General features: G+C 45.2%; 1 protein-coding gene across 1 annotated transcript in view; it reads right to left on the minus strand.

Moving 5' to 3' along the window:
* Positions 1-9544: 9544 nt before the first annotated feature.
* The window catches only part of RHOJ (ras homolog family member J), a 68370-nt gene continuing 56676 nt past the window's right edge, over positions 9545-21238 (minus strand). The window contains exons 3-5 of the mRNA XM_020809806.3: positions 17689-17853; positions 17094-17189; positions 9545-14103 (exon numbers count right to left, since the gene is read on the minus strand). Of these exons, the coding sequence (XP_020665465.3) occupies positions 13957-14103; positions 17094-17189; positions 17689-17853 (408 nt within the window). The 3' untranslated portion in view covers positions 9545-13956. The remainder of the gene's footprint in view (positions 14104-17093; positions 17190-17688; positions 17854-21238) is intronic.

Here is a 21238-nt window from a genome sequence, read left to right on the forward strand (position 1 = left end):
GCTTTTACTTAGGTTTGGCATCTTCCTGTTATATAGCCAAGCACGTTCAAAACATTCAAGAGGGATTGACGGCGACTTCAAGGAAAGCTTTTGCAGGCAAGGTGGCCATTTAGACATCACCAAGAAAGGGACTACAGTGTGTGCACATCACTTCAAAAAAGACACTGTAAAAGTGGACATTGATTTGCATAACAGGCCATCAGACTGCCAAGGAACACTCCACACAGTTGCTGAAAGCTTGCCTGTGAAAATTCACTGTCGCACTTGTTTTGTTGCTGCAGTCTGTTGCAGAGTTTTGAATTTCTGGTTGAAAATCCTTCCATTGTGCAGCAGAATTACAGAGATTCGCACAGGGAATAGTTACAAGTTCCCCAGAGAGTCCACCCCTTGATACTTAAAGTTTCAATAACTCACTCTGAGACATTTGCAGGAAAAAGAATTAAAACAAATCCTTTACTTATAATTCCTTGAAATTACAGACTTGTATACACTGCTTTCTTTACTGCACATATATTTAGGAACCAACTGAAGAGATCAACAACAAACAAACAACGGACACCAACAGACTAAAGAGAGGGAAAATACACTCAGCAGAGGGGTGGGGCTCTACAGTATTTGAATTCAAAGGCTAGAAGGAATTATTGGTTACTGCTGGATAGACAGTCACTCCAATCTAGTAAAGTCCCTCCCAATCACACAAACCACAGAAAACATGTGAGGCTGCAAATAAAACTCTAAGACAATCTAACATGGCTCACTCTCCCACCAAGATCTGGAAAAATCTGTTTCTATAAAATCCTACTAGCCATCGTGGAGGCAATATAAGGTTAAGAGAGGATAAGGAGCCTTAGAGTGCAGCTGTTGAACTGCAGTACTGCAGCCAAAACTCTGCTCAAGACCAGGGTTCAAACCCAGGTTGCCGACTTGATGTTCACTCGGCCTTCCATGCTTCTGAGGTTAGTAAATTAAGAACCCAGCTTAAGGGGTGGAAGCAATGTGTAGCCTGAATAATTAGATTGTAAGCTGCCCAGAGAGTGCTTTATGTACTATGCACTTTCTTAAATCAAAGCTTTGTCCACTACGAGCATGGACAATAGCTCTTGCCCATGTCAGGGGAGGCTGCAACTGTGCACCCTTCAAAATACCAAAAACAAACACACACACCCCCAATGTTGAAGGCTGGCAGGCACTGAGCTGCACCGATCAGGCCCAGCCTTCATTGAGGCCAATGAGAGTGCCAGAGTTGCAGGCTTCTCAAGGAACTTAGTTTGTTACAAGCATGAAATTCCTTTCTGCAGCAAGAACTTCTTGGATGGATGGTTTCTGTTTGCCATCGATTAGCGCAGAAATGTACGTATGCGCAGACATCAGACTGGGTGGGTCTCCCAGGCAAAATCCCCTTTATTAGCTGACCTGGGGAAAACTCTGTCTTCACCAGACTTGGAGGGACTGTAGAGGAGTATTGGGGGAAGCCGCTTTGTGATTCTGGTGTCTCTAGAAGCCAGGAGAGGGGACATTCCTGATCCCCCCTTTTTTGGGTGCATGACTTGGATATCCAAAATTCAGTCTTCACCAAACTTGGGTTGGATTGTAGAGTCAGGGGAAGCTTCTCTGTGATTCTACTGTCTCCAGGTGCTGGGGGTGGTGGTTAGGGTTAGCCCAATGAATTAAAAATAGCTAAAATGTGTTGATTTGCATTCACTGGGGGGCATTGCTGCAGATGAATACTTGTACAAATTGACAAATTCGCAATTTTGGACAATTGTTGTAATTTATTTTTAAATTCATGGTCACCTCTACTTCAGAAATAGCTGTTTCTCCTCCCTGGATGGTGTCAATTACTTCTGAGTGGACATGTGCAGTATTCAGTGCTTGAACATGTTACTCTTCTGAACTGCAGTTCCCAGAATCCCCTAGCCAGCAAGTTTCAAGTTGCATTTCAGAGATGCAATGTTTCCTAACTCTGATAGGCTTGCACTGTTAAGATACAACCCTGTGCACATTTGTCTTGGAGTCAGCATCCATTGGATGGTACGTGGCTTACCTCCAGATCAACGTGCACAATACGTACCTGAAAGAATTTGCTGCGAGATGAATTCAGGCTACCCTCTATCCATCAGAAAGCTTTAAATTGCTTAATATAATCTATGGGCTAATGTTTTGCAGCACTGCTGGCATTACATGCATAAGCACAATTCCTTGCTTTATATGAGTGAAGAAAATACACAGGAGCCTTCTGGCCAAGTTGCAGTATGTGCCAAGTCTATTTTAGCTGAAAAGGCAGCACAAGATCTAAGGGTGCCTCTGCCAACTTTCCTGAAGGAAGAGAGATTTAAAAAAAAAACTCTGGACAACGTGTCATGAAACAGCAAGCACATTGAATAAACTCAGAGAGGACCACTGCTATGTGAGGGTGGCTTGGGAGCACAGTCGGTGGGTTGCTTCCCCCTAGAATTCTGGGGCAAGGTGCTGCTGTTTCTCCATGTCACACCTGTTCTTCGTAGATCACACCCATAACAGGTGGTGGAAAAGGATAATAGACCAAACTAGTACTTTAAAACCTCCTTTGTATCAGATGTGAATTAGAACTTGGAAAAATTACTTTGTGCACTCCAGCGCCTCTCAATCTCCAGCCAAAAGGAAATCATAGTCTTATGCTTTTGTTGTTGTTTAGTCATTAAGTCATGTCCGCCTCTTTGTGACCCCATGGACCAGAGCACGCCAGGCCCTCCTGTCCTCCTCTGCCTTCCAGAGTTGGGTCAAATTCATGTCGGCATCTTCGGTGACACTGTCCAACCACCTCGTCCTCTGTCGTCTCCCTTCTCCTCTTGCCTTCACACTTTCCCAACATCGGGGGCTTTTCCAGGGAGTCTTCTCTTCTCATGAGATGGTCAAAGTATTGGAGCCTCAGCTTCAGGATCTGTCCTTCCAGAGAAGACTCAGGGTTGATTTCCTTCAGAATGGATAGGTTTGTTCTTTTTGCAGTCCAGGGGACTCTCAAGTGTCTGATGGTGATGGTACTGATAATGTATAAATGGTCAGTGACATAGAAAAGAAATCATAGGAAGAAAAGCCGAGGGAACTGGGAATGGGTAACCTTCTCAGACAGATACCGGGGAGTCTCCTCTTCAGTCTTATGCTGGGAAGGGCTGAAGGCAGTAGGAAAAGAGGAAGACCAGCTATGAGAGGGATTGACTCCCTCAAGGAAGCCACGACCTTGAGTTTACCAAAGCTGAGCAGGGGAGTGGAGGACAGGGCGTTCTGGAGGCCACTCATTCCCAGGGTCACCATAAGCTGGCAGCAGTTGGATGACACAGAACAATAGCAAGCCGTCTGAAAAAGCAAATCTGTCAAACTCTGAGATGAATGCTCCAGATAATGTATTGGTCAGGAGGGCCGACTGCATTCTTTGTTCACAGAGAGCTGTCATCTTCATGAACTTAGGGGGTTGTCAGAGGACAGTCCTTTCTTGAAGGCCTTCTCTGTTTGAAGGACCGCCCAGCCGACGCTTGGTTTGTAGAGAATGAGCCAGAGAGAGGAAGAGGAAACGCCTTGAAGTGGTCCATCAAGCAGTCACACCGACACATCAAATAGATCAGACACAAACATCTCTTACTCATCCTCTCTTTCACCATGGTGAGATGCATTGCACTCCTTCATGAATTATAGCAAGGATCACTAATGGCACGTTTACAGTATTGTAAATGACATGTGTAAATGTTATGCAAAGCGGTGTTTTTTATTTTCCAGTGGTCTTCTAATAACATTCTTATTGAAAGTGGTTCCAGATCCATGACCCAGCTTTATATCTAGTTTAGTTTACCTAAAATACAAAACCACCATATTACATCTTTACCCTGATTAGGGCTCCCTTATTTCAGTTTAGTTCTCCTTTTTAATACAGTATACAGAATATACCCTTTTACAGTTCCAGATGTTAAATATAAACATGTTTTCAATATTAAGGGGCCCTTCCTTGTTTTCCCTTTTTTCATCTTTCTAGGTAATTCCCTCTCTAATTTCCCTTTTCTCATTTAATATCTCTGTGTCTCTAAGCATTCTGTCATCTTTCATGTCCTCTGAAACCATTTTGTAGATCTGATTTATGTCCACTAACTCTTTATGTACTTGGTCTATCTTCAATAAGTCTTCCAGGCTTTTTTGGGTTAATTTTGCTGTTTTTTTCCCTTTGTCTTCCCCTGGTACTCTCCTCTGGTCCAAGACTGATGTTTCTCTTAGATTAACTTCCTCCAGCTGCTGCTGCTTTGATTGGCATACATCATCTGAGATACTCCCATTTCCTTCTTTGTTGTTCCCTGTTGCTTGCGGACTATAGTTCCTCTGATGTGGACCTTTAAGGCCATCAGGCCGTGGATACAAATATTGTACCCTACCCTGGTATTTTGAGGGTTCAAATTTGGCTCAGGCCTATTTAGCCAAAGCGGACTTTTTGAAATGACTCTGGAAACTTTGAATATCTGTTTATAGCCATTTGGGCAGCTGAAACAGAATGGCACAACAAGGACAATTCTGGAATGAAATAAAATCTACCCTTCAAACAATATTAGATACAGTGAGATCTCAGTATCAAGAGACCAAATTATTCAGGACAGGACTTCCGGCTTGACGTCGCGACGAGACAGCAATTCTGACCTTGTTTGGGACACCATAGGGTGTCGGAACCACCCTGGAGGGGAAGCCTATTGATCACGGGGGGGGCGGCGGCCACCCCCGTTTGATCCAGGAAACTAACTAATCAGCCAACTGGCAGAAACAAGCAGCCTAGGCTCGCTTGCAAGTCATCAGCAGCCGGCTAAAAGAAGCAAGAATATCAGCTTTCTCACATCGTTGTTTACCGGGTGAGATTTTTACAACTAATTGCTTATACCCCTGGAGGAAATAATTCCTATATATGGAAAAAAATTTGCTATCTCATCTCAGAAACTATAAAGCGGCAAAAGATCTGGTGAGAGGGATAGCTGGTGGAAAGGAAATAATTTTTAAAAATACACTTTAAGAATATTATAGTTTGCGTTGTGAAGCTTGAGGAAATTTTCCTGTGAGTTATACTTGATAAATCTGGACTCTGCTTTGACTACCTGAAATCCTTGGCATGGAGCCCAGGAGCGGTGACCTTGAACACTCTGCTGTTATCTCCTTTTGACTTTCTTTGAGCCTGGCTGGAAAATTAACCCTAAAGTGGACCTTTAAGGCCATCAGGCCGCGGATACAAATATTGTACCCTACCCTGGTATTTTGAGGGTTCAAATTTGGTTCAGGCCTATTTAGCCAAAGCAGACTTTTTGAAATGAATCCGGAAACTTTGAATATCTGTTTATAGCCATTTGGGCAGCTGAAACTGAATGACACAACAAGGACAATTTTGGAATGAAATAAAATCTACCCTTCAAACAATATTAGATACAGTGAGATCTCATTATCAAGAGACCAAATTATTCAGGACAGTCCTTTCTTGAAGGCCTTCTCTGTTTGAAGGACCGCCCAGCCGACGCTTGGTTTGTAGAGAATGAGCCAGAGAGAGGAAGAGGAAACGCCTTGAAGTGGTCCATCAAGCAGTCACACCAACACATCAAATAGATCAGACACAAACATCTCTTACTCATCCTCTCTTTCACCATGGTAAGATGCATTGCACTCCTTCATGAATTATAGCAAGGATCACTAATGGCACGTTTACAGTATTGTAAATGACATGTGTAAATGTTATGCAAAGCGGTGTTTTTTATTTTCCAGTGGTGCATGCCCGCTGTCAAGGGTCATTCAAATATGACATAGTTTGAGGGCTGGCATGTACTGTGTCTTATTCTGTTGCCTCCATCTGTGCTCTAGGTTTTGTGGTGACAAGGTGGCACATGTCATGGGACCACCTTGAGAAAGGCGGGATAAAAATATTCTAAATAAATAAAATGAATAAAGAAAGGTGCAAGAAGAGGGGTTTTTATACTGTAGATCTATAATTGAAAACAACAACGGACTAAAATGGATCCATTTGAATTACTTTTGAGAAACAGGAATGTAAAGAGTTACTTTTTTAAAAAAATCATAACTTTAATTCATGGCTTAGAATGTTTTGAACTCCAGTTGTAGCAAACTACTTATAAAAAGCAACTTTCTTAAACGTCTGTGAGGAGACATAAATTCCCGTCCCTGGGAAGCAGGAATTCCAATGAGAGGACGTGCAGTTTTGTGTTTTTGGACTACAACTCCCAGAATCCCCCATAGGATTTGTGGTCCAAAAACATAAACCTTCACACCTCTAATTACCATTACAGTGGTGCCCTGCAAAGTGACGATAATCCATTTTGAAAAAAATTGTCGCTATCCGGATTCGTCGCTATGCGGGACTAAAAACCCCATAGGAATGCACTAAAATACGTTTAATGCGTTCCTATGGGGAAAAACTCACCGCTATGCGGAAATCCTCCATACGGCCACCATTTTTGCTGTCCGGTATGCGAGGAAACCGTGCGAAAACGCTGCGGGCGGCCATTTTGTTTACCTGGTGGCCATTTTGGAACCGCCGATCAGCTGTTTTTAAAACATCGCAATGAGAAGATCGGTAAGCAAAACGCTTACCGATCATCGCAATGCGATTTTTAGCCATTGAGAACATCGTTATGCAATCGCTTTTGCGATCGCAGAAAACGCATCGCTATGCGGATTTGTCATTAAATGGGGCGCTCGCTATGCGGGGCACCATTGTAGGTTCATGTCTGTCTGTCTCTACAGTATATATTTTATGTCACACCCATCTAGTGGCAAACTATTATTCTGGGTGGTTTACAATGTGAACATAACCAAAGAACCCAATCCCCTACCCAACCCCCAAATAATGTAAAAAATAAATACAAAGCCATAAAAAGCCAGGGTGGAGAGATTTCCGATTCTAATTTCTGTAAGCCCAGTCCTGTGCGCTATTTTTTATGAATGACAGATGAAGTCAAATAGGTTCAGAGGACAGAAACGAAGATGGTCTGTGGTCATTGTGATCATGGTGATGGTGGTGGTTGTTGTTTAGTTGTTAAGTCATGTCAAACTCTTTGCGACCCCATGGACCAGAGCACGCCAGGCCCTCCTGTCTTCCACTGCCTCCCGGAGTTAGGTCAAAGTCATGTTGGTTGCTTCGATGACACTGTCCAGCCATCTCGTCCTCTGTTGTCCCCTTCTCCTTTTGCCTTCACACTTTCCCAACATCGGGGTCTTTTCCAGGGAGTCTTCTCTTCTCATGAGATGGTCAAAGTATTGGAGCCCCAGCTTCAGGATCTGTCTTTCCAGTGAGCACTCAGGGTTGATTTCCTTCAGAATGGATAGGTTTGTTCTCTTTGCCGTCCAGGGGACTCTCAAGAGTCCGATGGTGATGGTACTGATAATGTATAAATGGTCAGTGACATAGAAAAGAAGTAATAGGAAGAAAGGCCGAGGGAACTGGGAATGGGTAACCACAGACAGAGACCACTCCACTGTTCTTATACCTGAAGGTCTCAGCACCCAGAAGGATCTGGCCATGAGGGAAACATTGCTCAAACCAACCTTGTCCATTTTGCCTTCAGTCTAAATCCAAATCCCACCTCCAAAGTCCAGTTCTTCATGCTTCCCATTACCTTTCACAGGAAATCAACAACATTTGATGTAATCTTGGGAACTACCTGAATGAATTTTGCAGGCACATGACTGTAAAAACGTAGAAATGAACCAAAGAGGGCGATCTCCTGGACAAAGAGTTTCGGGAGGAAGAATTTATCACACCCCAAATTACTGAGGGTGTTCATCCCTCACCCCACAACTAAGCCAGTGACTGAGACACAATCTGGTGGTCTTAATGAAATGGAAAAGTAGCCCCCTAGCAAAAGGTTTAAGGCCACTGGACTCAGATAACTTTTCCACTGGGGCTGCTGGTGGGTGGTAACGCAAGACCAGCTCACTCTCGTTCTCGGGCTGCTTTGTGGTGGCAGGGAAGGCATGGTTATATTTTTATTTGTTATTATTTTCTTAAGGAGGGTGTTCTGCTAATAATCTTTCCATGGCTTGCTGGAATAGAGGAATTGGCGGGAAGCTGGGCAGTATTATTGATGGCCCCACGGGGACTAGGGGCCCCTCAGTGTCAGTCTGTCATCTGTTGTGGGGCGAAAGATCTTAGCCAGAGAGGCGCTGAAAAACTTGATCGCCTAAGACCCCGGCCATGGGTTTAGATAGTCCTGGCTGGAAATACAGTTTGGCCTTGGGTGGGCTGGTGGGGGTAGGAAGGTGTACATCTCTTCCCCTTCAACATGAAATCTCATTCTTGAGGTAGAGCCAGTGTGAGCCAAGTGTGGTCCTCTGGATGTTGCTGGATTTCTGGTCCCAGAATTCTTAGCTGGTAGAGTCCGTGGAGCAACATTTCAACAATGTCTGTCGGTGTGATCTCTGACACAGCCTCTTCACAGGGCAGGGAGACAACCTCTTGAGTTCTTAGGGACACATCCACCTCATACCCATCTGGGACTAGAGGGAAGAATCTAGACCCCCCTCCCTGCCCACTGCCTCTGGTTGTTTTGTTTTAAATAAGTGGTTTTCTAAAATTCATCTCACATGCTTTAGTGGCTTGTTTCCTTCAAAGTTACATTTTGGAGAATGGGGATACTTCCCAGAGGGAACAAGGGGCAGGTTGAAAACAACAACAACACACAACCCATTACTATATGTAGGGGATGGGAATGGGGTAGATGTATGTGGCCCAGTGACCTCATTTCACCCATCCTTGTCTAGGTAAAGGTTCCCCTTGACATTTAGTCCAGTCGTGTCCGACTCTAGGGGGCGGTGCTCATCCCCGTCTCCAAGCCGTAGAGCCAGCGTTTGTCCGAAGACAGTTTCCGTGGTCACGTGCCCAGTGCGACTAGACATGGAACGCCATGACCTTTCCACTGAGGTGGTACCTATTTATCTACTCGCATTTACATGCTTTCGAACTGCTAGGTTGGCAGGAGCTGGGACAAGCAATGGGAGCTCCCTCCGTTGTGTGGATTCAATCTTGCAATGGCTAGTCTTCTGACCTTGCAGCGCAGAGGCTTCTGCAGTTTAACCCGCAGCGCCACCACATCCCTTTCATCCTTGTCTACACTGTCGAATAATTACGTATCATGTGCTGTCTAGTCAATTCAGACCTATTGTGACCCTTTTCTGGGTTTTTTAGGCAGAGAATACTCAGATGTGGTTTGCCATTCCCTTCTTTTGGGGGGTGCCCTGGGACTGTGCCACTTGCCCAAGGCCACCCAGGTGGGCTTTCAGGGAAGTACATTGGGGAATCGAACTCTGAACCTCTGGCTCTGCAGCCAGATACCCAAATCACTGAGCTATCCAGAAGGGACAATAAAAGTCTAGACCAAAGTAAAGTAAGCCTTCCATTATCCTTCTTTACGCCACCCCACCAAAGCATGATGAGCCCTTTTTGGCAGCTCATACATTCTTGCACCACAAATGTATAAGAATAGACATAAGAGATAAATATATGTGCGTGTACCTGTGTGTACAAAAATGCCACAGATACTTTGAAAGACTGCTCTTATGGATACATGTTTCAACAACACAATTCATAAACACTTTTGGGAATAAGACATCTGCAACAACAATAGGAAGTCATTTGGTTGGTGGTGGATATTTTCTGGGGGCTTCCTAGCTGGGTGTGCCCTGGAATGACAACCATCACCTGGGTTTCTGTTTCCTACTAGATACCGTATTTTTCGCTCCATAAGACACACTTCCCCTCCCAAAAAAATTGTTGGGGGGGGGAATGTGTGCATCTTATGGAGTGAATACTGTAAAAATGGTGCAGACCTCCCCAAAGCCCATGCCGCTGTACTCCTCTTCTTCTGTTGACCCCCCCGCTCAGGGTTTCTCTTGTCTCTCCGCATCCCCCTCACTAGGCTGAGACCTGATTGTCAGAGGGGCGCCTGCCGCAGCCCCGCACTGCCACCACCGCCACCAGCGGAATACAATGTGAGGGGAGACTCAAAATGGGGGAAGCAACAAGGTCCTTCTCCTCCTCCTCCTCCCCTCCATAGCTTTTCTCTCTTCTGTTCATTCGTCTCAGCTTTCTTCTCGCCCTCGCTTTGCTTTTCGCTCTGCCAGCCCTTCCTTCGCTCACACAGCAACAGTGGCTCCTCCTCTTTACACTTCCCCCTTCCTTCCTCTCCCCTTCCCGCCTCCCTCCTCTCTCTCTCTCTTTCACTCTTCTGTCTCTCAGGACGCCCGTCAGGGACTGGCTGAGGTGTCTCTTCTGCACTCCCCCACAAATAAGGTCATGGGGAAAACCAGGTAATGATAAACGAGAGCGGGGAGCCCACGATTACTACTTGGGCTATGGTTCCTGCTGCCACCCAGGTCACGGGGGAGATGCCGCAGCGCTGCCCAGACAGCCAGGCATGACAGAAGTTTTTTTTCCTGTTTTCCTCCCTCTAAAATTAGGTGAGTCTTATAGTCAGGTGTGTCTTATGGAGTGAAAAATACGGTATGTTCCACGGGATGTGCTTACATCTGGCTAGGATGGATACTGGAGCTTCCATCATGTCACATCCATCATGATGCCCACATTAGGATGTGATGGCTAGCTGGCATCAGCTGGCATTTGAAAGAGACTGCACCACCTCAGGAAGCCCAATGTCAGGTCCCCAACCCCCCAGTTCTGGTGCCTTCGTTGATGTCGCTTTTTGTTTGTTCACTCTTACCGATACTCAAGACTGTACAATCCAGGTAGCACCTGGTTAGAAGCAGAGCTACCTTCACTGGCAAAAGACATTTGCTTATCCTGGCATGAGGTTGCAGCAGCTTCACCAACAGGACATTAATTTGCTTTTGCCTCATCACTGACTGTTGGGATGTAAGTGCAGGCTTCCTTTACATGTCTGATTGTGCAAGCACAACTGTTTTGTAGGATTACATTTCTGCAGGAATAACAACAATTTTCTAACTGTAAATGACATCTTGTCTAGTTTAGATTAGTTCAGACCTTAAGGAGATTGCATATCCCCTACCATTAGCCTGTTGCTACATGCACAGGCATGCATCTCAGTGATCAGAGTTGCAAACTAGGCCCACGTTTACCTTCAATAACCAATCACAGAATATAGGAACGTTAAATGCAAGACATGTAACATTATGTGTGCTTTGGTCATCGGATAACTTTCACAACTTAAAGGAGCTCCTTAAGAAAAATCATAGCTGTTCTGTCTTTCTTGCCCTTGAATGAGCAAACACAGAAAACACCACCTTTCTGCCCACCTTTTCTTCCCAGGTTCTGGGTAATGGTGTGGATGGGGCAGAAATGGGAAGATCCTTGATTTGCACAAGCTATCGCCTGCCTGCCAGTAATACACTGTATAGTTTAATGAAGCTCACTAGGAGTAAGTTATGCTTATGATGCTTATTGTGGCGCAGTGGTTAAACTCCAGCACTGCAGTCAAGATTCTGTTCATGACCTGAGTTTGATCCCGACAGGCTCAGGTTTCTAGCTCAAGTCTGACTCAGCCTTCCATTCTTCCGTGGTCAGCAAACTGACTACCCAGCTCGTAGGTAAGAGGCAAAGTGTAGCCTGCATCATTAAATTGTAAACTGCTCAGAGAATGCATTAAATGCTGTGTGGCTGTATGTAAGCAGCACACTTTGCTTTTGTCTTTGCTTTTATGAAAGAGATGGTAAGTTGAGAACCCAAAGCCAGTGTGGGGTAGTGGATAGAGTGTTGAAGACACTCGGGAAACCTGAGTTTGAGTCCCTGCTTGGTTTTGCAACTTACTGGGAGAGAAATACAGTGGTGCCTTGCTAGACAGTTACCCTGCATGACAGTTTTTTCGCTAGACATTGACTTTTTGCGATCGCTATAGCGATTCGCAAAACAGTGATTCCTATGGGGGAATTTTGCTGGACAACGTTTGGTCCCTGCTTCGCAAACCGATTTTCGCTAGATGACAATTTTGACAGCTGCCTCCGTGCTCGCAAAATGGGTGTTTTTGGGACCTAAGCTTCACAAGACAGCGATTTAAATAGCTGATTGGCAGTTCGCAAAACAGCTTTCCTATGGCTGATCTTCACTAGACAACGACGATTCTTCCCCATTGGAACACATTAAACAGGTTTCAATGCATTCCAAAGGGGAAATGCTTTTTGCTAGACAATGATTTCGCTAAACAGTGATTTCAGTGGAATGGATTATCATCGTCTAGCGAGGCACCACTGTATGTGGAAGCAAGGGTAAGCCACTCTTGACCATCCCACATATATAGAAAACCCTATTAGGGTCAACATCAATAATTACTACTGGACTTCCTCACACCTAATAATTTTTTTTTGATAACAAGCCTTAGAAACCATCAGACATTTTACCCTATGGTGTGTTGCTGTACAGTTAGAAGAAGTCTGATCAGAAAAAAAAGTATCATTAAGTGAGACCTAATCCTCTTTCTTATTATTGGACCTTCAAAAGTTGCTGGGGAGCCAATCCTGCTTTAGTAACAAGAGCAATGGCCCTTGTGGAAATCCTGCTGTCAAAAACCAGCATTACGGTTTGAACCAAAGCTTCTCTAGAGAAGGGAGGAAGGAGGAGGAAGAGGAGTGTGTGAGTGTGCGAGTTTGGGTGTAGCATGGTATTTTTAAATCCGGTGTCCTTTTCGGGGGAAAACAACAGAGTTTGTGCTCCAAACTCTTTTCACAGCTTCGCAAAGGCAAAACTAGGCGATTCTGTGTTTCATTCCGTAACAAAACCTGCCTGTGGAAAGGTAAAATGTCAACACAGACCAATGTCTTCTTGTTGGAATATGCTCCACATATCAAGGAAGGGCAGAAGTAAAATAAGCGCACGTGTTCTCTGTGCCCTGCCCTGCCAGGAAAAAAAAACAAACACAAAAGTTTTCCAAAAACAAGGGAGTGACTAGATGGCCCGATTATCTCGGCCTGTATTGGTCTAGATCATGTTAATCAGGGTCACTGTGAGATGCAGTATCCGCATCCGTATGCAAAGATGGATCGCACGGCACTTCCAGAAATCCTGTTTAGCACAATCCAGACCAACCTTCTTTCCTTTAAAGAGAAAGAAGGGGAAAAAAACCAAGAAATCCTCCTTCTGTCTCCTTCTCTGTGTTTTGCCTAAGCTGCTTAACCATCTTGAGAAATGAAAAGCTTCCTTTCCACTCTCCCATGGAGGGGAAAGAAGAGAGAACTTGCCATTTGTTTCTAATTGTTGCTCACTGACACAGCGTATCAGGGACCGAAGCTTCGCTGATGCATTAGCAGTTATTAAAAAGAAATGCAAAACTTCCTCTCCCTTGCCTTCCGCAGGCAAGCAGCAGGGAAACTTTCCACTTCTCAAGATCATTAAGCTGCTTAGGTAAAGAGACAACTTAAGCCAGACATCTTGGTCCAATCCAAGTTGGTTTGGCTGGGAATATGGGAATTGTAGTCCAAAAAACATAACATTTTAACCTCTGTCTTCACCTCTGCCTTATGACAGCCAAGTCCTAAAGCCCTGTTTATGTCGTTCAGCTGGTGGAAGCCTGAGTTATTATTGCATAGTGGTATTGGAACAGATCAATTCATTTCTTCCTGAAGGCACAAATGATGATGAATCCAGTTTCTCCCAGAGGTATTGCAGGGCCAGGATCTTGGGCTCCTTCCTTCCTTCCTTCTGGCCCATCACAGATCCTGGCTGGAGAAGATCCTTTCCTTTCTGAGCTGATGCACAGGGGGAACGGTGCCACCAACGTGGGCATGCCTGACGGAATAAGCAGCTCTGCAGTGGGTTCGGAGAAGACCCGAAAAGGCCACGTGGTTCTTGCTTAGCATGGCTGCAGAACTTCAACAACACCAAAAAAGGTCTCCTTTGTAGGAGACATGGGTCTCTCTAACATGGGTGGGAAAGGCAGGGCGGGAATGCTTTGACCAAACATCAGCACAGTTTTCTACGAGGTGTCGTCATACGACAGTACAGGAACGACAGCAGGTAGAACAGGGCTTCTCCTTTTTCTTGGGGCTGAAGATGGTGAGGATGGCCTCGTCGAAGACGGCCTTCAAGCCCTTCTGGGTCAAGGCTGAACACTCCAAGTAGCACTGGGCTCCAATCTTGAACAAGAGAGACAAAGAGGCGTAGATGAGAACGACGGGAAGGATGGGAACAGCACTGCGGCTTCCCATGAAACCCAGCCTGGCTGAATGGAAGCCCATGGCAAGCTCATCAGTAGGAGATGAAGGCAAGACCCTTGTCCAGGGATGGTTTCCCAGGTGAAGAGCAATTCAAAAGCAGAGCTTGGCAAAGTCTCTCTTTCAGATTACAGCACCCACAGTGCCAAGCAGAGATGGGCGCGAACTTCTGGTTTGTTGGTTCGTCCCGGGTTCTCCTTTGGACACACAGATCTTGGACGCTTCCCAGCCCTGCCTCTTCCAGTGGGCACTCGCTCAGAAGCAGCATTTGGAGGAGCCGGGGCAGGGAAGTCTGAGTTGGCGCCTTTGGAGGAGGGCTGGCTAGTAACCGCCAAACAGGTGTTTGTCCAAAGGACGAAACTGGCACGAACCAGTGGTTCACGCCCATCTCTAGTGCCAAGTCACAATTGGCATGAATTTGCCAACCTTCAATTAATTACATGTGGCTAGACACAATTATGGGTTTCCTTCCTATCATGGGGGGCGGATTGGGGGTAGAACCTTTCAGTTCTCTCGAAACCTTTTGTAATTAAGTAAGCAATCTATCATGCTGCAGTGTTATGATAGCAATATCGCAGTACAAAATGTTTTCTCCGGGTGCATCTGGGAACTGGATGACTCCCGGAAGAGACAGGTCCACAAATTATTCCCCTGCCTGTGAACACAACACACACCGAAGGTGACTGGTCTTACAAAAAATAATTTGACTGTTTTTTTGAAACAGCTATCAGGATTCCCCACATTTTTTTATTTTATTGGACTTCTACCCTCACCCATCTTGACCAAAGGTCTACTCTGGGCGGCAAATTTGCTTGGAATGTTTGGATATTTTGCTCTATACCCATATGGCTTATTACCATGGGTGGCCGGAAGACGGAGGAGGGGTTCCACCAGCCTGATCTGAAATCCCCCTCTGGGGCTGGAAGGAAACAAAATAAGGTTCAATTTCGGAACTTCCCTGCCGGACCAAATTAAGGACAAGGTGTCTTATTTTACAGGGCACAGCCTTCAGCTACTGAAACACATTGGCCTAATACATGATACATTGTGTGATACAAGGCTTTTCAGACTAGTAGCTTCTGATGACCCGAACCTCCATCGATATACCTTATCCCTTTTGAAGCCGTTCAAATGGGTAGACATCATCATGTCCTGTGGCAGTGAGTTCCACTGCTTAATTCTGTGCTGGGCGAAGAAGAAATCCCTTTTGATCTCTCCTGGATCTCTCAAACATTCAGAAGATGACCTCAGCATCTGCTTTTATAAGAGTTTGGGAAGAACCTGTTGCTATTTATTTTTCCACACTACACATAATTCTACACACCTCTGACATGATCATCTTTTTAAGCTAACCAGCTTGAAACAAGGTAATCCTTTCTTACAGAGGAATTATCTTGATTCTCTTGCTTGGTCTTTTCTGTGCCTCTTTTATTTATTTATTTATTTATTTATTTATTTATTTATTTATTTATTTATTTATTTATTTATTTATTTATTTATTTATTTATTTATTTATTTATTTATTTATTTATTTATTTATTTATTTATTTATTTATTTATTGCTTTTACCCCGCCCATCTAGATTCAACAAATCTACTCTACAGTTTACAGTTTACCGATTTTTTCCATGTATATGACTCTACTTTCCCCTAAAATCATTACACTAAAAATTGAGGGGCGTCTTTTACACAGAAGTAAGCTAAGAGCTGAGGAGAGAACAAAACGACCTGTACAGTGGAGTCTCGACCTACGAATGGCCTGACTTACGGACTTTTTGACCTACGTACAGCTCCAGCCACAAAATTTTGGATCGACTTGCAGCTGGAGCTTTGACATACGGACGAAAAAGGCAGGGGAAAAGGGCGGGAAATTCAAACAGTTGGTGGCGAAGAGGCTGCTTCTTTAGCTCTTTCGCCCCAACGGTTTGGAAGAGGAAGGGAGCCGAGCGGCGGGGGAGAAAGGCAGGAGCCGAACTGGTCTTTGTCCCCCACCGTGAGGCTTCTCCCAAAGTGCTGCGCCCGATGGTGGTTTCAGCAGCGGGGAAGCTGTGCGGTGGGGGACAAAGACCAGATCGGCTCCTGCCTTTCTCCCCTGCTGCCCGGCTTCTCTGCTGCAGTGTTTTATTTTTATCTTTATTTGGGGGGGGGGGTATTTTTTTCTTGGGCTGGAACAGATTAATGGGTTTTCAATGCATTCCTATGGGGAATGCATTTTCAACCTACGGACTTTTCAAGCTACGGACACCATTCCAATACGGATTAAGTCCGTAGGTTGAGACTCCACTGTACCTTGCCTCTGTAAACAGGCTTCCTACAGTCAGGAGACTTAGCTTCCTCTAATCATGAGCCTTATGGAACTGATGTCAGCTGATGCTGAACAAACCAATTGGAACACATCTTGTTGGAGGTGGAGCCTGTAGGCTCAGATGCAATAGGGACTCGTAATGTCTGAGCGTTCTGAGCCCAGAGGCTGAATACTCAAAGCTAAGTTTACTTAATTTTTGGGTTAGAAAAGTGTGGGGGGGGCCTGTCTATATATATTTAAAGATGCACTGTATACAGTTTTCCAAGTATGGTCCCTCTGTGGATTTAGGGCCGTTGGCACACATCTGCCCCAGCTAACAAGTGAACCATAAAAAAGCCTTGTGGTGCAGAGGTTAAACTGCAGTACTGCAGCCAAAACTCTGCTCACAACCTGGGTTCAATCCCAGGTAGCCAGCTCAGAGATGACTCAGCCTTCTATCCTTTCGATGTAGGTAAAATGAGTACCCAGCTTGCTGGAGTCAGGGTGGAAGGGAGACAATGGGTAGCCTGCATCATTAACTTATAAACCGCCCACAGAGTGCTTTAAGTGCTATGGGGCGGGTATATAAGGAGCACGCTTTGAACCAATGAATTGAATGGAAACGCTACCTCTTTTGCCAGTTTGATGCCATGTTCGTAAGTCAGGGGCTTCTCCTTCATGTAGAGTAAGCGAGCCAAGGTTTTGGGATCATCTCGAAGGTCAATCTAGAAGGTAATGCAGAAGTGCAAGTAAAGTTTTGTTCACAGTGATAGCTATGTGACGCTTAAGCCCAAAGCTCACTGCCTCTCATTGTTGAGGTGTGAAACAATGCGTATTTCACACCCCATTCTGTGCAGTAGTACAGTCCAGTCAGGGCGAACAGGCTCAAATTCCTAGTACCTGTTCCAACATAATATAAAACCAATGGGTAAATGCAGTGCTGAAAGAAAACAAGGGTGATCTTCAGCGAACCAACCAGGAGATGGAATTTGAGAAGTGGGGGTGCTTGTGAGGGAAAAGGCCCTGCCTTGGGACTTTACCCAGTAGGATTATTGCAACTGTCATAACATTAGATTATCAAGTTACAGCTACAATATTCATGTTGCATTCAGCTTCTGATGCTTCTCTTCTCATAGCCTTGCTTAGGGGCTTCTGCTTTCCCGATACCTCTGATGTTCATCAGCTTCCCTGTGGCGTCTGGTCCACAGTTAGCCATGCAGTTACCTGTGTTCCGATCAGAACGTAGGGCACATGAGGCATGGAGCCTTTCAACTCCGGCACCCATTCCTCCTGGACGTTGTGGTACGAGGCAGGGTTGACCACAGAGAAACAGATCAAAAACACATCTGTGTTGGGGTAAGAAAGGGGTCTGAGTTGATTGTAGTCCTCCTGTTGAAGAGCAGAAGAATACGCCCATTAGCACCATATCGGTAAAGGGGTTGTTCGGACCACATGCGAGTCCTGCGGTTTGCTCAGATTTGAGCAAAAAAGCTCGGGGCCAAAGGCCTCTGGTGTCGGTGGAGGAAGCATCGTGTTATGGGTGGTACCTTAATGCTAACAATTCCAAATGCCGAAATGGGCTGGATGGACATCCATCAGGGAGATGCTAACTGTGAATTCCTGTCACAGGCAGCAGTTGGACTAAATGGTCATGTGGTGAGTCACTTCCAACTCAAGGGCCAAAAACCCTGTCTGGAAGTGCGTATTTGTTTGTGTACCCAGTTGTTGTTGTTTTTCGACACACATGGGCAGTTATTGCTTTACATCAACTGAGCGTAGGGGTTTTCACAAGTTCCAGGTGCACCGATCCAGGGCGATCTCTAGCAAGTGAGAAATTGCTGGACTGGGAGACTGGCCCATGATCCTATGATTCCAGGCACAGAAACTGAAAAGATGATTGACTGATTGATTGATTGATTGATTGGTGTATTTAAATATTTCTGTCCAAAAGATCTCAGGCAGTAAAATAACCGTAAACAATTTAAAACAATGAAAAAGAATCCAGAATGCATACATCATAAAAAAAACCCACACCAGACCTCCACAACTCCATTGGCCCAAAGTTTCGGTAAAAAGCCGAGTGGTGAAATAAAGCCAGTGTCAGCACTTCATGGGCCTCCCCCATGCCACAACTGGGAGGGCACAGAAGGCCATGTTGCCTAATGGGAATCTTATTTAGTTCAAATAGGTAGCTCAAATTAGTTTCTGCCTTGGGCAGGAGGTTTGGACTTGATGGTCTTGTAGGTCCCTTCCAACTTCACGTTTCTATGATTCTATGATTTCCAACCCTTACATTTCCATTGGATATACAAAAGCCAGTTTTGATCCAGGTTTCATACCGGGGATGGAGGAATGCTGCCCTTAGCCTATGTAAACGCAGCCGGGTGGAGGGCAAGCTGGAAACCTGGTAGACCGTGCCACTCCTCTAGTGTCGTGAAGCCGCCTCCCAACGTTGGCTGCCTGAGGCCACCAGTTTTCTCCTCCCCCATGGGGAAGGCCCAACTTTCCGTGAGGTTTTCTGCCTGTGGAGGTACGCCAGGACCCTTTCTTTTTAACTTTTTGAAAGTTTGTAAACACAGAGCTCTTTAAAGAGGCTTCTGAGAATAACTTCCCTCTGCAGTAGGTTTTCTTTGGTTGACCCATGATGTTTAAATCCGTGATCTACAGGTATTTAGCTGTCCCCCCCCTTTTCTTTTTCATTTGAAGTATATCTTTCATTTTGGTTGGGGTTGGGAGAGTTTAATGTATTCTCGAAGGCTTTCACGGCTGGGATCTGATGGTTGTTTTGGGTTTTTCGGGCTCTTTGGCCGTGAACAACCTTCAGAACATGGCCAAAGAGCCCAAAAAAATCCACAACAACCATCGTTGGGAGAGTTCTTTGGTTGTGAACGGCCCAGAGTAACTGCTTGCCACCAGATGGGTGGTATATAAACGAATGAACGAACGAGCAAACAAACAGGAGTCAAGTGTGAAAGAGAGGCTGAGGGAGCAAGGAACTGGTGTAACGGAGACCAGGGTTCAAATCCCCACTCAGCCATGGAAACTCACTGGGAAAGTGGAACTGGTGAAGGTAAAGGTAAAGGTTCCTCTGGACATTTTTAGTCCAGCCGTGTCTGAGTCTAGGGGGCGATGCTCATCCCGCTTTTCAAGCTGTAGAGCCAGTGCCTGTCCGAAGACAATTTTCCGTGGTCACGTGGCCAGCGTGACTAGGGAGCGCCGTTTTACCTTCCCACCGAGATGGTACCTATTTATCTACTCGCATTTACATGCTTTCGAACTGCTAGATTGGCAAGGAGCTGGGACAAAGTGACGGGAGCTCACTCCGTCTCATGGATTCGATCTTACGACTGCTGGTCTTCTGACCCTGCAGCACAGGCTTCTGCAGTTTAGCCCACAGCGCCACCACGTCCCTGGAACTGGTGAAACCAGTCCTTAAATACCCCATGTACCTTTAAAGTTCTATTGACAGAAAGTAACAACAACAACAACAGCCCCCCAACAACTTTTTAAAGCTCTCCCTTTCTACAGAATCCATTCAAAGCAATCTCTAGAAGTAACCACAAGGTGGTGCCAGATGCTTGCAGAAGCTTTCATGCCTGAGCTTTTGCATTTGCTGTTCTCAGTTTCAAAATTTAATTATTTACTCCTTCCAAGAGGGAAAATTCGGCAGTATTCTTAAGACGTTCAGACCAGTCTTTTGTCAAGAATTCATCACATTTGGGCTGGGGGTGATGGGAGGTGCAGCCAAATCCACCTGGAAGGGCACCAGGTTGAGGGACTCCAGACTAAGAATCTCCCGTACAAATTGTAAAGGTAAAGTGCACTTTTTGCAAAATTTTGCAAAAAGCTGCTTCTTGACAAAGGTAAGTTAAGGCCACCTGGAAATTCAGCCTGAGAGGATCCTTCAGAATACCTGGGAAAAGGAGGTGAGGAAACATATGTAGAGTCCTGCCCCCTCCACCTTTTCACAGTAAGCCTGTTTCAGTTATATATAGTGATCCTGTATAATTTTGTGGAACATTAATGATAAATAATCGTGTGCTGTCAAGTCATTGCTGGGAATATTCAGAAATGGTTTACCATTCCCTTCTTCTGGGCATGACCCAGGAGTTTGCCGAAGGCTCAGCAAGCTGTTTTTCTCCTCAAGAAGGCACAACGGAGAATCGAACTCCCAACCTCTGGCTCCATAGCCAGATACCTAACTCGCTGAGTTATCCAGCCAGCTTGTGGAACATCAAAAAGTGAAAAACAACAACAACAACAACTGGAGAACAATTACATAATGCGAATGTTGACCATGAAGAAATGGAAATTCTTACATATTTTCTATGTGTTTGCTCAACCATCAGTCCAAACAAATCCCGCAGCAAAAAAACCAGAAGAAAACTGAAACTTGAAGCAAAGCCTGAAGAAACTAGATAAGAGCCTTAAAGAAAAGGAGACCAAGACCAGGATCGTCCACCACATGATTGCTCTGTACGGCTGTGGAAGCTAAACAACGCTGACAGGAAAAAAGAACATTCCTTGGCAGTCTTAAGGAGAAATTTATGAATATCAGGGACTCACCAGAAAGATAAACAAGTGGGATGTTGAGAGGCAAGAGGCAATGGTAATTTGAAAATTCCATAAGAGAAGACTTACAGAAAAAGACAATAATGTTAGGAAAAGCCAAAGGCAGTAGGAAAAAGAGGACATCTTACGGGGTGGGTGGGGTGGGTGGGGGGGTGGAGATGCCATAGAACTGCTGGATAGCTCAGTGGTTTAGGTTTCTGGC

This window comes from Pogona vitticeps, chromosome 1 (assembly GCF_051106095.1).
Source record: "Pogona vitticeps strain Pit_001003342236 chromosome 1, PviZW2.1, whole genome shotgun sequence".
NCBI lineage: Eukaryota > Metazoa > Chordata > Lepidosauria > Squamata > Agamidae > Pogona > Pogona vitticeps.